This window comes from Rhipicephalus microplus, chromosome X (genome assembly GCF_043290135.1).
Source record: "Rhipicephalus microplus isolate Deutch F79 chromosome X, USDA_Rmic, whole genome shotgun sequence".
Lineage (NCBI taxonomy): Eukaryota > Metazoa > Arthropoda > Arachnida > Ixodida > Ixodidae > Rhipicephalus > Rhipicephalus microplus.
This window is the reverse complement of record NC_134710.1, coordinates 211,492,533-211,512,278: the sequence shown is the minus strand read 5'-3', so window position 1 is coordinate 211,512,278 and position 19,746 is coordinate 211,492,533. Positions and strand designations below refer to the sequence as shown.

General features: G+C 45.0%; 1 protein-coding gene across 2 annotated transcripts in view; it reads left to right on the top strand.

Moving 5' to 3' along the window:
- Window positions 1-19,746, top strand: part of LOC119187710 (cell division cycle and apoptosis regulator protein 1) — a 274,460-nt gene that overhangs the window by 228,898 nt on the left and 25,816 nt on the right. For both annotated transcript variants that reach the window (XM_037435792.2, XM_037435791.2), the window contains 2 exons: window positions 6,320-6,483; window positions 14,442-14,628. In XM_037435792.2, coding sequence (XP_037291689.1) covers window positions 6,320-6,483; window positions 14,442-14,628 — 351 coding nt within the window. The remainder of the gene's footprint in view (window positions 1-6,319; window positions 6,484-14,441; window positions 14,629-19,746) is intronic.

Here is a 19,746-nt window from a genome sequence, read left to right as displayed (position 1 = left end):
GTAGCTGGGAAGGGCAGTGCAGGAGCAAATAACTAGACCACTGATACGCCAGAAGAGAGAGATGCTAGGTCTAATCACATAGACCTAATTTCTCTTATATCGGTGAACACCTTAAAGGGCCCCTCACTAGGTTTGGGCATTTCAGATCATTCCTTTTAAGATTTGCAAAATTACATTACGAAACGAACCCCTGCAACTGCCCTTCAAGGAGCTTCGGGGTCCTACCTGTATGTTAATAACCAACAATTCTATGTATTTTACACGCAATAAACAGATTGATTGAAACATGTCGCGGAAACACTCTCAATTTCGAATGAGTGCCACTTGCCCTTCTCGCGAGTGTGCGCCCCAAGATCTACAGAGTGACAAACAGCAAGGAATTGTCCTTTATCGAGAGATAAAGTGACACAAAATGAAAGAGGCGACATCCTGAGCGGTAGCACTCGGCAAAGCAGCTGTTTTGGCGTCGCGTGTGAGGTGGTCGACCGCCACTATAATCCACCGATTGTCATCTGGTGTCAATTGAAGGAGGCCGTAGAGGTCAACGCTGACGCGATCAAATAACTTAGCAGGGCATGGAAGTGGCTGCAATGCGCCAGTCGCACGTAGCGGTGTTGATTTGTGTCGCTGGCAGTCAGGACAGCACTGCACGAATTCGCGTACAAAATTGTACATGCCGCGCCAGTAATAGCGATGTCGAAGGCGTTCATATGTTTTGAACACCCCGGCGTGGCCACATTGCTGATCGTCGCGAAGAGAGGCACATACTTGCGATCGTAAAGTGCGTGGAATGGCCAGTAGCCACCGGCGACCATCAGGAGCGTAGTTGCGTCGATGAAGAAGTTGATTGCGGATGGCTAAATGGAAAGCTTGACGTCGGAGGGATCGAGATACCAGAAGGTTGTGCGTGTTGGATAGATATTCGAGAAGAGATGTGATCCACGGGTCACGACGTTGTTCCTTGGCAATCGAGTCGAAATTTAGCTACGACAATGTCTGGAGGCAAGTATTTCCGCACGTTGGATCTGGTGGTAAAGGTGAGCGGGACAGGGCATCAGCGTTAGAGTGTTAGCGTCCGCAGCAGTATACGACACGAATGTCGTACTCCTGGATGCAGAGTGGCCATCGCACAAGGCGGCCAGAAGGGTCTTTCAACGTGGAGAGCCAGCAAAGAAGCGCGTGGTGATCAGTTACTAGATCGAACGGGCTGCCGTATAAGTACGGCCGGAACTTTCCAAGCACCCTCACCAGAGCTAAACAACTCTTTTTCTGTCACGCTGTAATTAGTTTCAGCTTTCGTCAGAGTGCGGATAGCGTAGGCCACAACGTATTCTGAATAGCCGGGCTTTCGTTGAGCGAGGACAGCGCCTAGCCCGACGCCGCTAGCGTCGGTGTGCACTTCGGTAGGAGCCGTCAGGTCGAAGGGGTGAAGAATAGGTGGGGAGGTGAGCAGACGGCGCAGAGTAGTGAAGGCAACGTCACATGCCGGAAACCAGGAGGACAGGTTCACGTCACCGTGAAGAAGCTGGGTTAATGGTGACATGATGGATGCAAAATTGCGAACAAAGCGCCGGAAATAAGAGCATAGGCCTACAAAACTGTGAAGTTCCTTCATTGTCGTCTGCTTGGGAAATTCTGCGACTGCTCGAAGTTTTGCTGGGTCAGGTGCTTCGACGCTATGTGCTTGCACACGATGTGGCCTAGGATGACAAGCTCGCGTGCAGCGTAGCGGCATTTTTTCATGTTAAGCTGCAGGCCAGCGTTGGTGAGACAAGTCAAAACGTGCCTGAGGCAAAGGAGGTGCGTAGGAAAGTCATGGGAGAAAACCACTATATTGTCAAGGTAAGAGAGGCACATATTTCACTTGAGGCCACGTAGCGTATTATCCATAAGTCGTTCAAACATGGCAGGCGTGTAACAAAGCCCAAAGGACTTGACATTAAACTCGTATAGTCTGTCAGGTGTAATAAATGCAGTTTTTTGGCGATCGGCTTCAGCCATTGGGACTTGCCAGTAGCCTACCACAAATCTAGCGACGAGAAGAATTCCGCTCCATGAAGGGTGTCAATGGCGTCGTCATTGCGCGGCTAAGGATAGACGTCCTTGTGGGTTATCTTATTCAAATGACGATAGTCCACGCAAAATCAGATAGATCCGTCTTTCTTACGCACCAGGACGACAAGAGATGCCCAGGGACTGTGAGATGGTCGAATAACGTCTCTACAAAGCATATCTTCAACTTGATGGTTTATGATGCGACGCTCTTCAGTGGAGACACGGTATGATCTTTGCCGCAAAGGCTGGTGCAGGCCGGTGTCAACATAATGTTTGAGTAAAGGGCACTAGGGAAAGTTGGCGGGCGACTTCTTCACGGACGAAGGCTCGGACTTGCTGAAGCAACGGTGAATTATCAGGCATGGTGTTGAAACTAGACAGTGACTCACCATCACGCTGAGGCTGCCAAGTCAGAGTGCGTTGCTTGTTCAACTCGTCGTAGCTCTGACACGACGACTTCGGAAACTGTGCTCAGATTCCTAGCTAAGAGCATTTGGAGCACGCCATCGTCGATGCCCTTCAGGATGTGTTTGACCTTGTCAGATTCGGGCATGGTGTCATTCGCACGTCGACAAAAGATCGACGACGTCCTCAATGTAGCTGGTAAAGATTTCGCCAGTCTGCTGAGAGCGGACGTGCAAGTGCTGTTCTGCCTGCTGCTTGATGACAGCCGGCCGACCAAACACTTCAGCACATGACGTCTTGAAGACACTCCATGTGGAGATGTTGTGTTTGTGGTTGTTAAGCCTCAATTCGGCGACACCAGTGAGATAAAATATGATGTGGCCCAGCTTGTCTGCTTCATTCCACTTATTATTGGCGCTCACCAGTTCGTAGTGCTCGAGCCAGTCTTCCACATCAGTCCCATTCGCACCGCTGAAGACCTTCGAGTCCCGTAGTCTCGGGTGGCCAGGGCAGTTAAACTGCGGCGAAGGCGCCGATGGGTTGGTGTTGTCAGTCATGACAGGCGGTAGCGTGCGGCTTCGCAGCTCCAGGGTGTAGCGACGGGGATAAACAGCACCCTTTACCAAATGTGAAGAGGTGCATTAGTCGTTAAGGACAGTGGCGAGACAGCGTCAAGAACCGTCCAAAGACCAGCACAGCAGTGAACTGAAGCACGAGCCAAGAGCCGGGCTTTGGCGATGCCGCTCGCTGCAGGTTCAGGTTGGGCTAGCTGCTTGATATCATTTTGAAAGTGAAGCGCGAAGACAAAGGGAATAGAAAGACAGCGCTCTTTGTCTCTATGTCTTTCTGTTCGCTCTGCCTTTGCACTGCCCTTTCAAAATCAGTATAATGAATGAAAGCTGAGAAAAATAATAAAACATGCAAATGGAATCTCAGGCTTGTTATTATTTTTATTTTGGTTTTGAGTAGCCTCAAGATGCTCTCCACTAATCAGTCCTCGTTCCGCGTCAGCCTTGGCGGACCAGTCACTGTAGGGTTCTCCGCTGCTGACCCAAATGCCGCGCGTGCGATGGTGGCCACGATTGTCACATCTAGATGGAGGCGAAAAAGTAGATGCCTGTGTACTGCGCGATGTTAGTGCACATTAAAGAACACCAAATGGTCAAAATTTGCGAAGACCTTCACAATGACAACCCTCACATTCATATCGTGGTTTTTTACGTAACGCCACACAAACTACCATTTCTGGTACTACTACGACTACTACTACCCCATTTCCCTTGCATTTGTCTTCTCGTCGTTGCTGCATCGTGCCTTCACCAACCCTGAAAATGCTTAGCTTGTGTTTGGTGCGTCATCTCTGACCGCAGTTTCAGCGGAGCGACGTGGTGTTCGGCGGTCACAATACAGGATCCTTGCCAGCCTTTCCTTAAGTAAACGCACTAACTGATCCATCCCTCAGAAACTGGTAATACACAACAGAGAACGCCAAAACGACACAACATCGATGGCGTACATGCACAAGTAGGCTGGGGCACGTCATGCGCGCGTGACCTTGCTTACGCATGTTGTTCTTTTGATCTTGGTGTATATGCATTATGCGATTCTCCAGCCCTGATACCAAAAAGAACAAGGAAAGAGTGAAGCTCGCGCTGGCTACATGGGACAAGAGGCAAGGGATTCAAGCTTGCTTCTTCGCATCATGCTTTGGTGGCTCGTGGCGAACCAATTCGAAAAATCACCGCAGTAGAACCCTCTGCATTGGGCACACAAGAACTTCTAGTGTCTAACTACAACTTATTATGTCACCTAGAGAGGGACGCTCAAAAAGTAAATTACAAACAAAACAAAAGCCGCATGCACATCACATTTTTTACACGAAGTGCTGATGCAGATGGGTTACAATGTCAAAGAAAACGCGCTTTCATTCACGCAACACACTTTGTTCTCTTTATAAGCCATTTCATTCTGTCATGAAACTAACAAAAAATGAATAGAAAAATTATAACTGATACGACATTCTGAATTCTTATTACCATTGCACAAAGAGGACTGTTTAGGTGCATTCATTTTCGAATGCGAGTTTTAGCATGAAAAGCTTGACATAGGAGCCTTAACCACAGGCATGGCAAGCATTCAACATGGCAAGCATTCAACCCGATGAAAGCAATTTCCATCCTAGTTCATTTTTCATTTTGTTACAGCTGTCATTTTTGAATACTGGCTTAGATGAAACATTGAAGCCCTGTTCTGTATTTCTTGATGTTTGTCACTTTAAGACATATGACCAGGGATCTCATACGGAACAAGGGTATGGAAGCATGCAGGTAATGTATGCTAAATACACCGTTGATTGTAAACATGCCTGCCTGTCTCGGGCTTTGCTGTACAAATTATAATGATTTGGCGACCTTCCCCACCACTCAATCAACAAGAGCATGCCATCAGTGGCCCTCCATGGTTTTTCATTCATTCTCCTCCTACCCGCGGCTGCCCAGAAAAGCCTGATGTTCCTTTCCTACCACAACACTCAGGTTTTCAGGGCGGCTTTTCAGCTCCTTCAGGGCATTGTACAGCTGTCTGTATAAGGCGGTCACCGCGTCTTTGGCCATAAACGTCACTTTTATATTCTTCCCACATCTTTCATTCTCTCTTCTCCTTTCACTGCAGACGTTGAGACGTGCTTTCACTTAAGGATGCAGAAATAGCGTCTTTTTCACTCCTCATGCTCCTCCTCTAATCGCTCACAGCATGTCAGCTTTGTCTTCGTTGGACCTTACAGCGTTTGGAAATATCAATGTTGCCTTTTTTTACATGAATAACGGTTTCACACCACGCTCAAAACAAAATTTGGGCTTGAATAGCGTGCATATAGGCTCTCATTTTGAAAATAGGCATTTATAGGCACTTATAGGCATTTAGGCACGAACACCCAAAATAGGCATTTATAGGCACTATAAAAATACCATAAAAGCCCTTCTTAACCTCTACTTCATGCTTATATATCAAAATGGCACGAAAGGAATGCAAGGAACAAAATAGGCATTTGCCTATAATCTGGTCTCTAGTTATAACATATTATGGGCAGGTTGCTCTGCTGAAGTGCTCTACATGGCAAGCAACTGGGTGAAACATTGGGAAATGGTTTATGCATGCTCTGCTATTCTTTGATATTCCTGTCGCAAACTGCCTAGCGTTGGGCTCAGATAATGCCAACGTTGTGATAGGCAAAAAGAATGGCATAGCTGCAGTGTTGACAGAATTGCAAAAAAGCATGTTTAATATAGTATGTCTTCACCTGCTCATGAATCTTGCTGCTGGAAAGGCAGCATCCTGGCTGCCTTCAAAGGTGGATTAACTTCTTTTTGATAGTTTCTATTACCTGAAGGAAAGTGCGAAGAGAAAAACGTACCTTGAAGAATTTTTGAAAAAAGGTAAAATCTGGAACGAAACGCCTCCAGAAATGAGTGCTTGTTGCTTGCGGAGCCAGTTTGTAAATATGTAAACATAAGTTTAGGCTATTTGTTTTTGTAAAGATGCTTAGCCATTGCTTAGAAGAGAATAGTATCTAATGAGGATGGTGGAGGGAGGGGGGGTGGATTGAAATCGGACTCCCCCCTCCCCTTTTTTGCAGAGATGTTTCTCATTTCATTTTTCTACTAATAAAAAAGGGAGGAAGTGAGGCAGGGTATCCACCTCCCACCCGTTTCTTCAATTTTGGAAATTTCTGGGATTCAGTTTCCGTCAACTAGGCAAGTATAGGAATACAAAAGTAAACATCAAAAAATGTTTTACTACAGATGGGCGTTCATAGTGATGACCTGATGGGTTCCTGACAGTAGTATCTTTTGCCTTGCAGAGAAACGACTGCGCAAAGAAAATCGTCCTCAGCAGCAACGCACACTGCAGCGTCATCTGCTTCTCTCATTCATATACTTCGACCAAAACCAGTGTGGTTACTTGCAGGACAGGGACCTTGAAGACATTTTCTACATTATTGGCCTTGAACTTTCACGTGGTCAGGTAAAGTGGCCATTCATTCCACTTGTGAGCAAACATCTGTGAACACAAATTTAATCAAGAGCTCATTTGTCAGAAATTATTTTTTTATACGTATGTACAGACGCTATGTGTGATTGGAAAAGCTGCATGGGTCATTGTAGTTTCTTTATCAAGTGTAACAGGTAAATTTTCGACCATCTCCGATAATGCTGAAAAAATCTTGCTAGTATGTATGTGAATGTGAGAACATTGGGCTCCAAGTGAAACTGTGTTGTGCTAAATAATGTATATAACATTATTGGTTCGAGCAATTACTATGAAAAATTTTTTTTCTTAATCTCAGGGTGCTGGTCTTTTGTGTCAATGGTAGTTTAATTATTTTTGTTTTAGCTTTCATTATTTTTGGCATTAACAAAATATGCCAATGGTGCATGTTTAGCACATTTTGTAAAAAGCAGGATTTTTTTCACAATAATATATTTACATTATTTGCTTTATATATTCCTGTAATAAATTAATAAAATACTAATTTTAAGCAAATTAAGTGCCAATATTACCACAATGTTGTGTCAAAGTTGGGGAAAATAGCATTTTTACTCATATTATGGCTCCATTTTCTCTATGTAGCAGCACAAAAATATGACATATATAATTGATTGAATGCTTCGAATATTCGATCAAATAGTTTAGTATTCCAATTCGCTTCGATTCGAATTTAAAATATGGAATATTGTCGAAGTATTCGCGATGAACGAATAAATGTATATTAATTCGCATGTCATTGCTTGTAAAGGTAGTTCCCCTGCAATGTAGGCATGCTAAGCAGTGAAGGCACCTACCCAGGAAAAATTTGCTTTGCGGTAAGCCTCTCTTAAAATCTAAAGGGGCCCTGCAACACTTACTGAACATAGTCATAAAACGCTGCCGATCGGTAGTCGAGGCTACCGAAAACACGCGAGGCAAATATTGTAACGTAGCACGTGGTCTGTAATTCACAATAAATTTTCAAAGCTAACAATTGCTTTCTTTCCTTGGCAAATCGCACTACAAGCTGAGAAATCACTTGTCACAGCCAAGAAGGAATATATGGCTTTGGTCACAGGCATTGGCTGATTTGAGTATGGCGCGCTCGTCGTTACCGGGGCCGCCGCTTGTCCACGAGTACGTGCGCAGTCACACAGAAAGCCGCGTATTCGAAAAAAAAAAAAAAAAAAAAAAAGAGGTGCTCAATGTCACAAAGTGCATGTGGAGCATTTTCTTTCGTCGTGCCATTCCTTCCTACTTAGCTTCCAGCTATTTTGTCAAGACGAGAAGAAAGAATGTGATTGCAAGGTGCGACAAAATTTTGGAACTCCGCTCGTACTGGACTGATTCTAGAAACTTTGCGGCAGTAATTTGTGAGGCAACAAGCATGTTTACTGACTTCATGGCTACTAGAAAAAGTGTTTCAGGGCCCCTTTAAATGAACATGTTACCCTCAAATCAATTCTTCATTTTATTAAGCTTGTTATGATAGCTTATATGATTCAAGTATAATAAATTTTAAAACATTAAGTATCTTACAGGTTATCACTCGCATCCTACCGAAACTACTACTCAAGGTTGTTTTGACTTTATTTGAACGAAAAAATAAATGGCATTTGTATAGAGCCCTTATTTAAATTTTTAAAAAATATTGTGCAGGTTGGTTAGGTCATGATAAATATTTTCTTTTTTTTTGTATGTCATGCATATCATTCGAATACGATTCGAAATTTTTCGATCAAAATCACTATTCAGTTCGAATTCGCTTCGAACCAAAAATTCACTACAGTAATCCCTCGTTAACTCGAAGCCATCAAATCCGGGGAAAATTTCGAGATAGGCGGTATTTCGAGTTAAGCAAAACGCCGAAAATGTTCGCCCAGGTCACTGTAAAAGAAAAGCCAGTGCTGCTAGGAAAAGCTCCACTGCACAAAACAGCTACCGTAGTAAAGGCACAAGAATTTGGAGGGGAAAAAAATTTATTACCGAGGACCAAAAAATTGCGTGATGCTCGCCTGCTTCGCTTTAGCGTTCGGTCCGAGAAAGGCGTTCTCCAGTTGCTCAACACATCGCATGAGCCGTTGGTCGCCACCGCTGCATTCGACCTTGTTGCGGAGCAAGCACAGCATGTTACGTGTTTCTGTCGTCGTAGGCACTTCTCAAGGCTCTTCCTCATCTGCATGGTCATCTGCGTCGTTCACGGCCATCTCAACGATATCGGCGTCCGACAGCATTCCGGTAACGGGGACGTCGGCCTCGTAGAGCGCATACTCCTCAAAGGCGATCTCGCCGTCTTCAGTATCGCTCACGCAGCCAGTTGCCTTGCGCACTTCATTGCACAGCTCATCACAGCCGCTGAATTCTGCGCCAATGTCTTCTTCGATCGATTCTGAAGCGCGAGAAAACTCTGCATGTGCGAAGCAGTTAGCAATCGCCAGCGGGCGTAGTTGGCGCCAGGCTGCGGCCATCAGATTGACTGCACCCAGCAGATCGATTTCATACTTTTTCCCATTGTCGTATGACAGCAGAATTCGGTGCAGCAGGCTTTTCCTATAATACTTGCGGGCCATCTCAATGACTCCCTGATCCATTGGCTGGAGAACGGACGTCATGTTCGCCGGCAGGAACTCCAGCGTAACAGCCGCCAAGTTGTCGATTTTTCCGTGGCCGGGGCAGTTATCCACAACAAACAACACTTTCCGACCGTCCTTTGCCATCTTCTGATCAAGCGCACGGACATGCTCTTCGAAAAGCGCCGCCGTCATCCAGGCTGTTTTATTTGCGCGGTAGGTCACATCCCTCGGGAGCCGTGCATTTCGGAAACACCTGGGATTCAGCGACCTGCCAATGATGAGGAGAGGCAGCTTTTCATCGCCGGTAGCGTTGGCACCAAAAAGAATTGTTATGCTGTCTTTTCGTTGCTTAGCGCCTGAGCACGCTTCGCCTTTTGGTGTGTATGTGCGGTTAGGCAGCATCTTGTAAAAGAGAGCGGCTTCGTCTAGGTTAAAGATGTCCTTGTCTGCGTACTCCTTTTGCAGCTCGGCTAGGCGTAGCTTGCGCCATGCGTCTGCAGCCTGTTCGTCAACAATGCCGCTTTCGCCGTGGATAGGCTTCGATGACACGTTATTTCGCGTCTTAAACCGCTCGAACCAGCAATTGCTGCAACTGAAATCCGCGTGACCCATCTGCAGTGCCAAAGCGTCTGCTTTCTCCATCATCATTTGGGTTGTCACGGGAAGATTGGCTGCTCGAACGTTTTGGAGCCACAACAGAAGTGCTGCTTCGACGTCCGGGAATTTGGACGCTCGAATGTGCTTCCGCTTACTTGAGAAGCTCTGCTCGAAGCCTTCCAAAACCTTTTGTTTGTTCTTAAGCACTGTCGAGAGGGTTGACAAAGGGATGCCGAATTCTTTGGCGATGCACGACTTGCTTCGACTTGCTTTTTCCACTTCCTTGATTAGCGCGACTTTTCTCTCCAACGTCAGAGATTTGCACTGCTTTGGGCGGGACATCTTGGTCGATATTCGGAAGCGTCCGTTGCACAGACCACTCACTACTCAGCAAAACTGAGCTCAAGATGCGTCGTGCACAGATCGCGAGGAAAACAAAGAATACCAGCTCGCACATGCAAGGGCTAGGTTGCGTACTGACGGGCGCATGCTGCACACGCCGCCCACCGCGCATAAGTCGCGCGCAGGTGCGCACACGTGATCACTCCCACAGTTGCCTGACAAGGCTGATAGGAAACGGCTGCGTCCGCGGGAATTTAAAATTCGCCCTTCACGACTGCGTTCGGCACGTATAGTAAGAGCTAAGCGTTCGCACGGAGCCCTCGTTTCCTGTTGGGAGTAGACTTTGCCTTCTGCCCTCCCTGTCAAGATTTCGAGATATCCACTGTTCCCTCCGGAAAACGTTTCGAGATAAGAGGGGGCAAATACATAGCACCTATGGGAGGTTAATGCACGACGAAAAAGAGTTTCGACTTAACCGAGATTTCGAGATATGCGAGTTCGAGTTAACGAGGGTTTACTGTATTCGCACAAGCCTAATCATTAAGTAGTATGCATTGTTGATAAGAGATACTAAAAGTTGCTGAAAGGTAGTTTTTGTTTGAAACATGAAAAAAAAAAAAATGGGGGGACCCTTAAGCTTTGCCTTGAGGAGTTGAACACGATAGCGAAATCTGGCCTCTAGTGCGCCCTTAAACTGCTAAATGCATACTTAATAATGTTTTGTTACACACACATGCACGCACACACACAAATGCATGCACACGCAAGCGCGACATATCTGTAGTAATGCAGTGACTGTGCAGTGTGACCATTTCCCTCTGCTAGAACGGCGCTCTGCTGTAGTCGAGACATGTTTTTCACAATAGAGTTATAGTATACCAGGCTTACTGTGATACCGGGCGTACCGTGATACCCGAATCGAAGTGCGCATGCGCAGATACGTGCGTTACGCGTACCGCTTACCGTACGTGCGGTATTTTTCAGATTTAAGGTAGCGTAGCTGCACGTAGTGTACGTAAACATGACGGCGCTCTCGGACGCCCGCTTCGAACTGATTTTGGCGTAGTTGTTGAAAGATTCACTTTGTTCGCAGCAAACGACTGTTCAAAATGGCTTCGCTTGCCTTCAGTTAGCTTCGATGACTGAGTATTACGGATAAGTTGGCATAGTTTTTGAGATAGCTTCCCATTTCGAACGCGCCTAGGCCTAACTACAAGATCAATGTAAACAAATCGGCAACGTAGATGTTTTCGCGTTCCGTACGTAGTTCATATTTATTTACTTTTATTATCACAAAAATAACATCGTGGCTCTGTGGTTGGACACCTTGCCATGCGCCCCGCCGCTGTGTTCTAGTGGCTAAGGTACTCGGCTGCTGACCCGGAGGTCGCGGGTTCGAATCGCGGCTGTGGGGGCTGCATTTCCGATAGAGGCAGAAATGTTGTAGGCCCATGTGCTCAGATTTGGGTGCACGTTAAAGAACCCCAGGTGGTCGAAATTTCCAGAGCCCTCCACTACGGCGTCTCTCATAATCATATGGTGGTTTTGAGACGTTAAACCCCACATATCAATCAATCACCTTGCCACGCGGACGGCCCAGGTTCGTTTCTCAATGGGACCAAAAATTTTATTCTTTATTTTATTTGTTTCTCTCTTGATTTTTCACTCACGGATGATTTTTTGCTCACAGTCAATGGTGCCGACGCCAACGGTGGAATTTCTGCAACACGAGCTCTTTAACGCTATCGCGATGAAATTCCTAGTGAACATCTACATTGTTGTAGGTAGTAGTGGCCTTGCCTTTGCTGCTTGGTAGTTCAGCACAAGATTCTGGCGAGGGCTTCTTGTCAGTAAATAATGCAAGTCATACAACCGTTTGTCGGTTGTTACTGCTGTATAACATTGAAAAGGGCAATATGCTAAAATTGTCGAACAGTATTTACCCCTGAGGCCATCAAAAGGCCGATTATATTGAACCACTTCATAATCCCAAAAGGCAGAATGTTGATGGCCTACAGGGCAGTTGTGGCACGTTGTGATTGGCTTCTAGCAATTAATACACATGGTAATAAGTATAAATAATAACAGAAAGTATAGCTTGATTCCGCTGTTTTCATGATGTTTCGGGAATAGCTTGATGCGTGATCACTTACGACTGGCTGGCATGATGAAATCATGTGTCCTAGATACACGTTTGATGTACGCATTTCTTCACATTTATACATTACAGTTACTTCTAATAACATTTCTTTTACTTTTCTTGACATGATGGATTGTTCGATCTCATTAACGTTGTAACAGCTTATTTTCAAAAATAGTTGAAAAGGTCAAAATAAAGGTTAGTCATAGTTACGGGAACTCCTGTGGAAGCAGAGCGGTGGCAGCTTTCACAAATTGTGAGAAGGGCTGGCAGCATCGCTATCAATTTTCAGCGCTGCCGGAGGAAAGTTACATGTGTGCTTAGAGCCGTACAGATAGAAAAATGCTGCTTGTAAAATAGCTACGAGCTTTGGGGATTAACTACTGCTGCTACAGACACTACAAAGGGTGAGCCTTCGGTTGCGCCATAAAAAAATTGGTCGAGAAAAATCAGTTGTCGGTCCCTTTACTAGATAGAAAGTTAGAAACTGTCTAACAAAATGTTTTCTCACCTCTACGGTGAATGGACTAATGTTGCTAATTAAGCAGAATACAAAAGGTAGTGTGACCTAGTACTTTATCTTGTAATCAGCTGACGCATTTCATTATTTTGAAACTCTGGCTAAAGTTACCTGGGGCATCCTGCATAGCGCAACTCTTGCTCATGGCTTTGCATTCATCACCATCTATTTGGATTTGCTTATTTGCTTGTTTGTTTGTGGAGGAGGGGGATAGTTTGAACCTCACAGTATGCATCCAAATGGGCAACTTGGTCTTTTCTCTGGCCCATCTGTACTATGTACTACGAAGGAGTATGAAGCCTTAAATTTATTTAGATGTGTCATTCTTTCTTGTGCATGCACCTTTCTTAACCCTTTCGCTGTGAGGTGTTTCAGTCCATGACGCAGTGTCGGCTTCTTTTCGGGAATATCAGGGAAGCTTCAAACCCAGAGAAATGGTGCATTGTGGTCAATATAACTTATAGGGATGGGAAGGGGACACAACAATCTTATTAGCTGCTGATAGTAGCTAGTGAGGCGGCAGCGAGTGAGTGAAAGCTGTCGAGTCATGTTTCAGTCAATTGAAGAGGCAATGGCGCGTGCCCCTGAACTTGGCACATCACAGCAGACCCACCAGCATCATTTTTTTTTTAACTTGCAAGCCTGTGGCAGATGGCAAAACAACCCTCATGCTCGTAATTGCACGCACATCGCATGGTTGCTCCACTTAAGCACGTCCCGAGTAGCCATACCCCCAGCAAAAAAGGCTGGCCACAGTCACTGTGCAGTCTTCAATACATGTAACAATACAGCAAGGAACAAAAATTTATGCTTCTAGTAGATTTGAAAGATGGTGTAACCAATATATTTGTATAAAATGCACCAGTTTAGCACTTCAGCATGAATTTTTGAACGCAAAGTAGAGGACTTAGCGGTAGGTCAGTCACAGCGGAAGGGTTTTAACAAGCATTATACGTCAACTTTGTCCTCGTTGCACAAACAGCTAATGGGCATTGCTGCCACCTAGTAACTCAAGTGTGCTTTGCATCATTTAGGTTCTGGGCGTCTCTCATAATCATATGGTGGTTTTGGGACGTTAAACCCCACATATCAATTTAGGTTTTAACATTCTACATTGAAAGCTGGTTAACTCATATTTCATGGGATCAGAAAAATTTCCAAATAAGCCAAATTTTGAATTTTCGAAAATACCTAGAAAACAATAAACATATGTCTATTTTACATCACTACACTTTCATTTTCTTGATAAATACTTAAATCCTGCGCTTACTCTGCATAACAGCTACTTAAAATCTGTAATTTTCGCCTCTCCTGACTTTGCTCAGTGTGACCACGTATGTCTCAAGACCTTCCTGTCTTGACTAACCCGAAATTAACCAGAAACGTTGTTACTGTGCAGTTTGCACTGCATGCAATAGCGATGCAGATTGCGCCACTTCATTTTGGCTGTCCGTGTGTGGCGTTTTTGTTCCTTTGCATTGCACAATTGTGGCTCTTCATGTTAGGTGCACTCTGAGCGTGTTTTTGCCAATTATGACTGGATTAACGAGTTTAATATCATTAAATCATATTTATGCTTGCAAGGACCAGAGAACATGTCACTATTATCTGATTTTCCTAATTAATGGGTGTTGAATTAATGAGCTTTACTGTAATTAATCTGTATGTCTTTTATTTAATATAAGTTAATTGGGCCTATTACATTCAACTTATGCTACTTACAGCAACTGTTGTAATGAATGAAACACAACAATTAATATTTTGTGTGATTATATGTGTACAGGTTCGACGCCTCCTTCAAAAAGTATCAAGGCGTGAAACGGTGAGATATAGAAACTTAACTGATGCACCAGTTTGCCCCGAAGATATTGTTGAGGAAGCACCAGTGGCTGAACAAGAAATGACTGACGATGATGAAGTGCCTGCTGATGAGAAACCATCAGAAAAAGACATGCAAGTCATTGCAATGGGTATATGAAATTTATATATGCATATTTTCCACTTTATAAAGAATTGATTGTGTGCCTTTTCTGTAGTTTTGTTACCTCTTTAGTTCAAAGACTTCATGAATGCATTGGAACCCTAATTATATGTCTCCTGCTTATGCAACAGCCCGCATGTCACGACGAATCAGTTCAATCACGGCAAAGCACCCATAAAAATAATGGATCAAAAACCTCAGTGACACGATGCTGTTTTACGCTGCACCTCTGTCTTATGACAACTCTGGCGCTCTTTAATAAAAATTTTTTTGACCAGGGTTTCTACCAACCAGGAAAACAGGGAAATCTCGAGGATTTTGGTTAGTCTGGAAAATCTCAGAAAAAACTCAGGGAATTCGAACTTTTCTCAGGGAAAATCAGCTAAAACATCATTGAGGGAGTGAAAGTTGCGGTAATGCAAGCTATACTATGCCCCTTGTTAACGAAGACCTCCAGAGCGTCGTTGAAATTTGCTTTGGGTTGTTACCGTATGTCACTAAACGAGTGCTTCATAAGGCGCGCACGCTGCCAGCGAGTTTCCCATCCAAGCACGCGCAATGAAAAAACAACCATTAAAGATGGCGCTACATCGCATAAGACACCGGCATTGCCTAGAAAGGCGGTGAAGGATCAAGTAAGAAGGAATGACGCTGCGGCTTGTGACGCCAGTATCAGCAAAAAGTACCAGAGAAAACTGGAAGCGTCCATAGCCTCCGCTGTGCTGCATGCAAGCAAAGGCCCCAGAACCATCTGGAATCCGGGCGCAAAGCTATAAATGCGTGCAGCGGCGGGGGTCAGTCTCAGTCAGATGCTTCGCTTGCATGCAGCATAGTGGAAGATACAGACGCTTTCCGTCTCCTCTGGAACGTCCCGCCGAGAGTAGCTTCGCAAGCCACGGTATCATTCCTTGTTTCTCAATCCTTCTCTACCTTTCTTGGCGATGCCTGCGGCTGTTTCCAGGTGGTGAGGAGGTTGATGTGCCACGGCTCAGTGTCTGATGCATTGTCGCGCGTCTTTAATGGTCGTTTTTTCATTGCGCGTGCTTTAATGGGCAACTTGCTGGAGGCGTTGCTGCTTTCCGTCGCTCGAAGGCGGCGCTCGCACCTAATAAAGAGCTCGTTTTGCAACAAATACAGAGCTGCAAAGTGACGAACTGTTTCTTGTTTTAGAGCGAAAGCTGTTATATGATCACAACTCGGGTCTCGAGCAGTGCCATTGTTGTCCGCCGCCAGTGTCCGTAACCACTTTCGCACGAAATAAGAAGAAAAAAACCCAGTACTATGATACAGTGGGGCTCGAACCCAAGTCCACTGGGTGCCAGCGCAGTATTCTTCCACTGAGCCATGCCGGTGCTTGGGACTTGTTGGCAAACTTGCTTTAGGCAGTCTTGGTGTTGGGAAAGCAATCGTGTTAATACGACTTATAAAGGATTTTAAAAGAATGAAAGAACAAATCGGCGCACAATGCAAACAGCGTAGCAAGTGGGTCATCCAATGCTCCAAGCTATTACAAAAGCTTGTTCTTGTTCGAATATTGACTGTGGTGCATACCCACTTCAGACATAATTCCTCATCGTTGTCAGCCACTGCATGAACAATTGGCACAAAATTTCTTGCAAGTGTTCAGCAGATACCACACTTCTCAGGAGAATGACGAAAATTAGCGTAGTGAATGCCGGCCTACTACCCAAAATATTTATTATTAATGCCATAGTGGGTATCAAGCAAGTGTGCTTGCAGAAATTACCCAATGGGTGTTTAGAAGAGGCTCTGAAAGGCCGCTCTTCTAGCTTTCGCTGTGACTGTGCTGCGCCTTCCGCGCAGGCCTGGCATTTTTTTTGAGTCATCAATTTCAATCTAAACTGACTGTTTTTTAAAAACGGCAGTGGTGCCTCAAGCAACTTTTATTTGAGAAGTATGACGGCATTCAAGTGTAGTTTCGTCCAGGACTGGATGAATCCTGAACATTCTGATTGTGCAGCTTGGACAAGGCCCGTTTGAAGGAATGTGAATGTGGTGCACTGTGTGCTGTGCAGAAAACAGTTTTCACTTAGTAACATGGGAAAAAGAGCTGTGTCAAGGCATGCCAGTATTGAAAAGCATCGACTTGTGAGTGGAGCCGGGACACCCTCTGTAGCATTATTTCTGACGCTGCCGGCAAGTGGATGGTCAGTCGCCGGTGTGAAGTCGGGACCAGCAACGTCAGCGTCAGGATCTGCGCAGCCTTCACCTGCTACAACTACGCCTACAGACTTCCAGCTCCCAAGTACAGCCAAAGATTTGTTTCGTCACCAAGAGGTCTTCATGTGGAAATCATTTGGTTCCTCAATGCTGTCATGATGCACTCATCATTATGTGCTGCTGCGGCATCGGCTTCTCTGTTACCGCTAATGTTACCGTCATCAGCTACAGCCCAGAAATTGCAACTTGGCAAAGACAAGGTGGCTTATACCATTGTCTATGGTCTCTTGCCTTTTTTCAAAGAGAGCCTTGTGTCAGAAGTGAGTCAAGCATGCTACCCGTCATAAGCATTTGATGAATCATTGAACAAGGTTGCACAAAACGAGCACATGGATGTGTTCGCTTCTGGTCAGGTGCAGAAAGCCACGTGAAAACTCGCTACCTGACGTCATTCTTTCTCGGTTGCACTCGAGCTGACGAATTGGTGTCGGCATTTGAAAGGACCGCAGAAGGACTTTCACGATCGAACATCTTAGATATCAACGAACGGGCCAAATGTCAACATAAAATTTCTACGCGAGATCAAGTAAGAGAGCTTTGTGAAATGAATGATGGCTGCCGAATCCTCAACATTGGGAACTGTGGCCTTCACGTTGTAAATAGCACATTCAAAACAGGACACGGGGCAACAGGGTGGCAAGTCGGGGAATTTCTGCAGGCTATGTACAATTTGTTCAAACGTGTGCCTGCCCGACGCGCTGAATATGCACGGATCACTGGGAGCAACATTTACCTGCTGAAGTTTTGCGCCACCCGGCAAATGTAAAATGTTCGTGTGTTTTCCAGAGCCCTTGAGGTATTTCCGTATATACAGGTGTTCGTCGAGTTGTGTCAAAACGAGAACAAGCGGCTGAACAATGCCAGTTAAGCCGTGGTCGAGAAAACCATCTGCGACCCTCTGTTGTGCACGAAGTTAACCTTCATGCTTAAAGTGTCGCGGAAGAACTGCAGCCGTTCCTGGTCCAGTTTTCATTTCTCGGAGAAATGCTTTTATTTCTTGGAACATCGCTGGAAACGCTTCTACGATCCCTAATGAGCAGAATTGTAAAAAAAAAGAGGTGATGATGACAGCAAACAGTCTATTGAAGTTAATGAGGATATGGACCAGCCTGCAAACTTTTTTCTGGCCCCCAAAATAGACAAAGGCGAAACTTTCCGACTTGACTATTCTTTAGTTCAGAAGTGGCTGCGTTTCATTTTTGAAGAATTCTGCTAAAAAAATTGTGGAAAGATTGCCGCTGAAGTTCCAGCTAACGAGGGGTCTTCATCTCTAGATACTGCGTGCACGCTAATTCCAAAGCGCAGAGAAAGGCGCTGGACTGATGCCCTTGAAGTGTTAATGGAACACCAGTGGCGGACTGTAACAGAGGCCGACCGTGCAATGCGGGCCTACAAGCATGTATGTTCTTGGGCTTCTACGCAAGCTTTGAAAATCTTTGATAGGAGCACGGAACGGCTGGACGTCCTTTGTGTGCAGATTTATGGTTCAAATAAAGAACTGCTCACTTTTGACAAAATGATCCTCACCCTTTCACACGTAAATGCATCTGTCGAGCGGGGATTTTTCATCAACAAAAGTTGCCTGGTGGAAAATCAGAAAGAACAATCTCTCGTTGCCTAACGAATTGTCTTCGATGCCGTGTCGTCAGCTGGAGGAGTTGCCCGAGTGCAACTGACCAAGAGGATGTTTCAAATGGTCTGCAGGGTGAACGCCTGTTGGAACAAAGAGTTGGAGAAGACCAGAACAGACAGGGCTTACGCGTTACGAAAGGAGCGTGAAAAGAAGGGTGCTATCGCCTCTCTGAAAAGCTAGAATTAAAAAAAAAATGAAGTTTTGGCAGATGCCAAGAATCGGGTTTCCCTCTTATAGCGCAGTAGTGTGGTTGACTTGTACCAGGGCAGTTTAATATCCGGCTGCTGAGACAGAATACCACTCGTATCAATGTTCAAATCTTAAGTAGACCAGGTCTCAATTATATGATGAAAGGTCCATGTTCAAAAAAGGTCGCTCATGTTGCACCTCCTTTTTAATCTTATTTGAATATTCTCTCTCATTTTAATGGTTGTTGTTCCTATTTTCAAAAACTTTTACTTGCTGCGCATTTAATTTTTACTAACTGTTCTTTTCTTTTTGTCTGAAATAAATACTTGCTTCCCATTTCAAGAGGTCTAAGCGATTTTTTTAAGTCTGAGAGGGCTTTCGCCGTACATGTAAGCTGGATGTTTTCTGTCCCGCGAGGTCTGCTGCACGAGAACGTTTTCAACCCTTTGTTTGAAATTTCGCGCCATAATTATGCATGCTCACTAAGAGGGGCTGGTCACCTCCTAGGAGACTGACTATAGGCATTCGGATTTGTGCCATCATCTTGCGGAAATAAGCAGAACTGATTTACCATATTTACTCGCATAATTTAAGCACTTTTTTTCGTGATTTAGGGGGTGCTCAAAATACACGGCGATTTCGTGAGGGCATAGAATATATTTTGTCACAGTCCTAACACACAAAATATATACCTCTAAAAAATCGGAGCAGACACGAAGTCTACTTGTTAATTTAGAAAATTTAGCACATGCTTTAACCAGTCAGATCCGGTCACTCGCGGTATAGTGGGAATCATTGTTCACAAAGTTTGATTGGGAGTCATCGTCGCAGCCGCCGCCCTCTCAAAGCTCATCGTCCTCGGTACTATCGAGCGTGTTCGAATGCCCCATTTTCTTGAAGCTATTCGCAGCAATGATGTGGAAAACTAGGTCTCACGGCATGGCGATACCAGGTGACTTAAGCGTTCACTCATTATTGAAAAGGCCTTCTTTAGTGGCAGGAAACTTGCAATAAAAAACGCGCACTCCTCTGCTTACTCGTTGA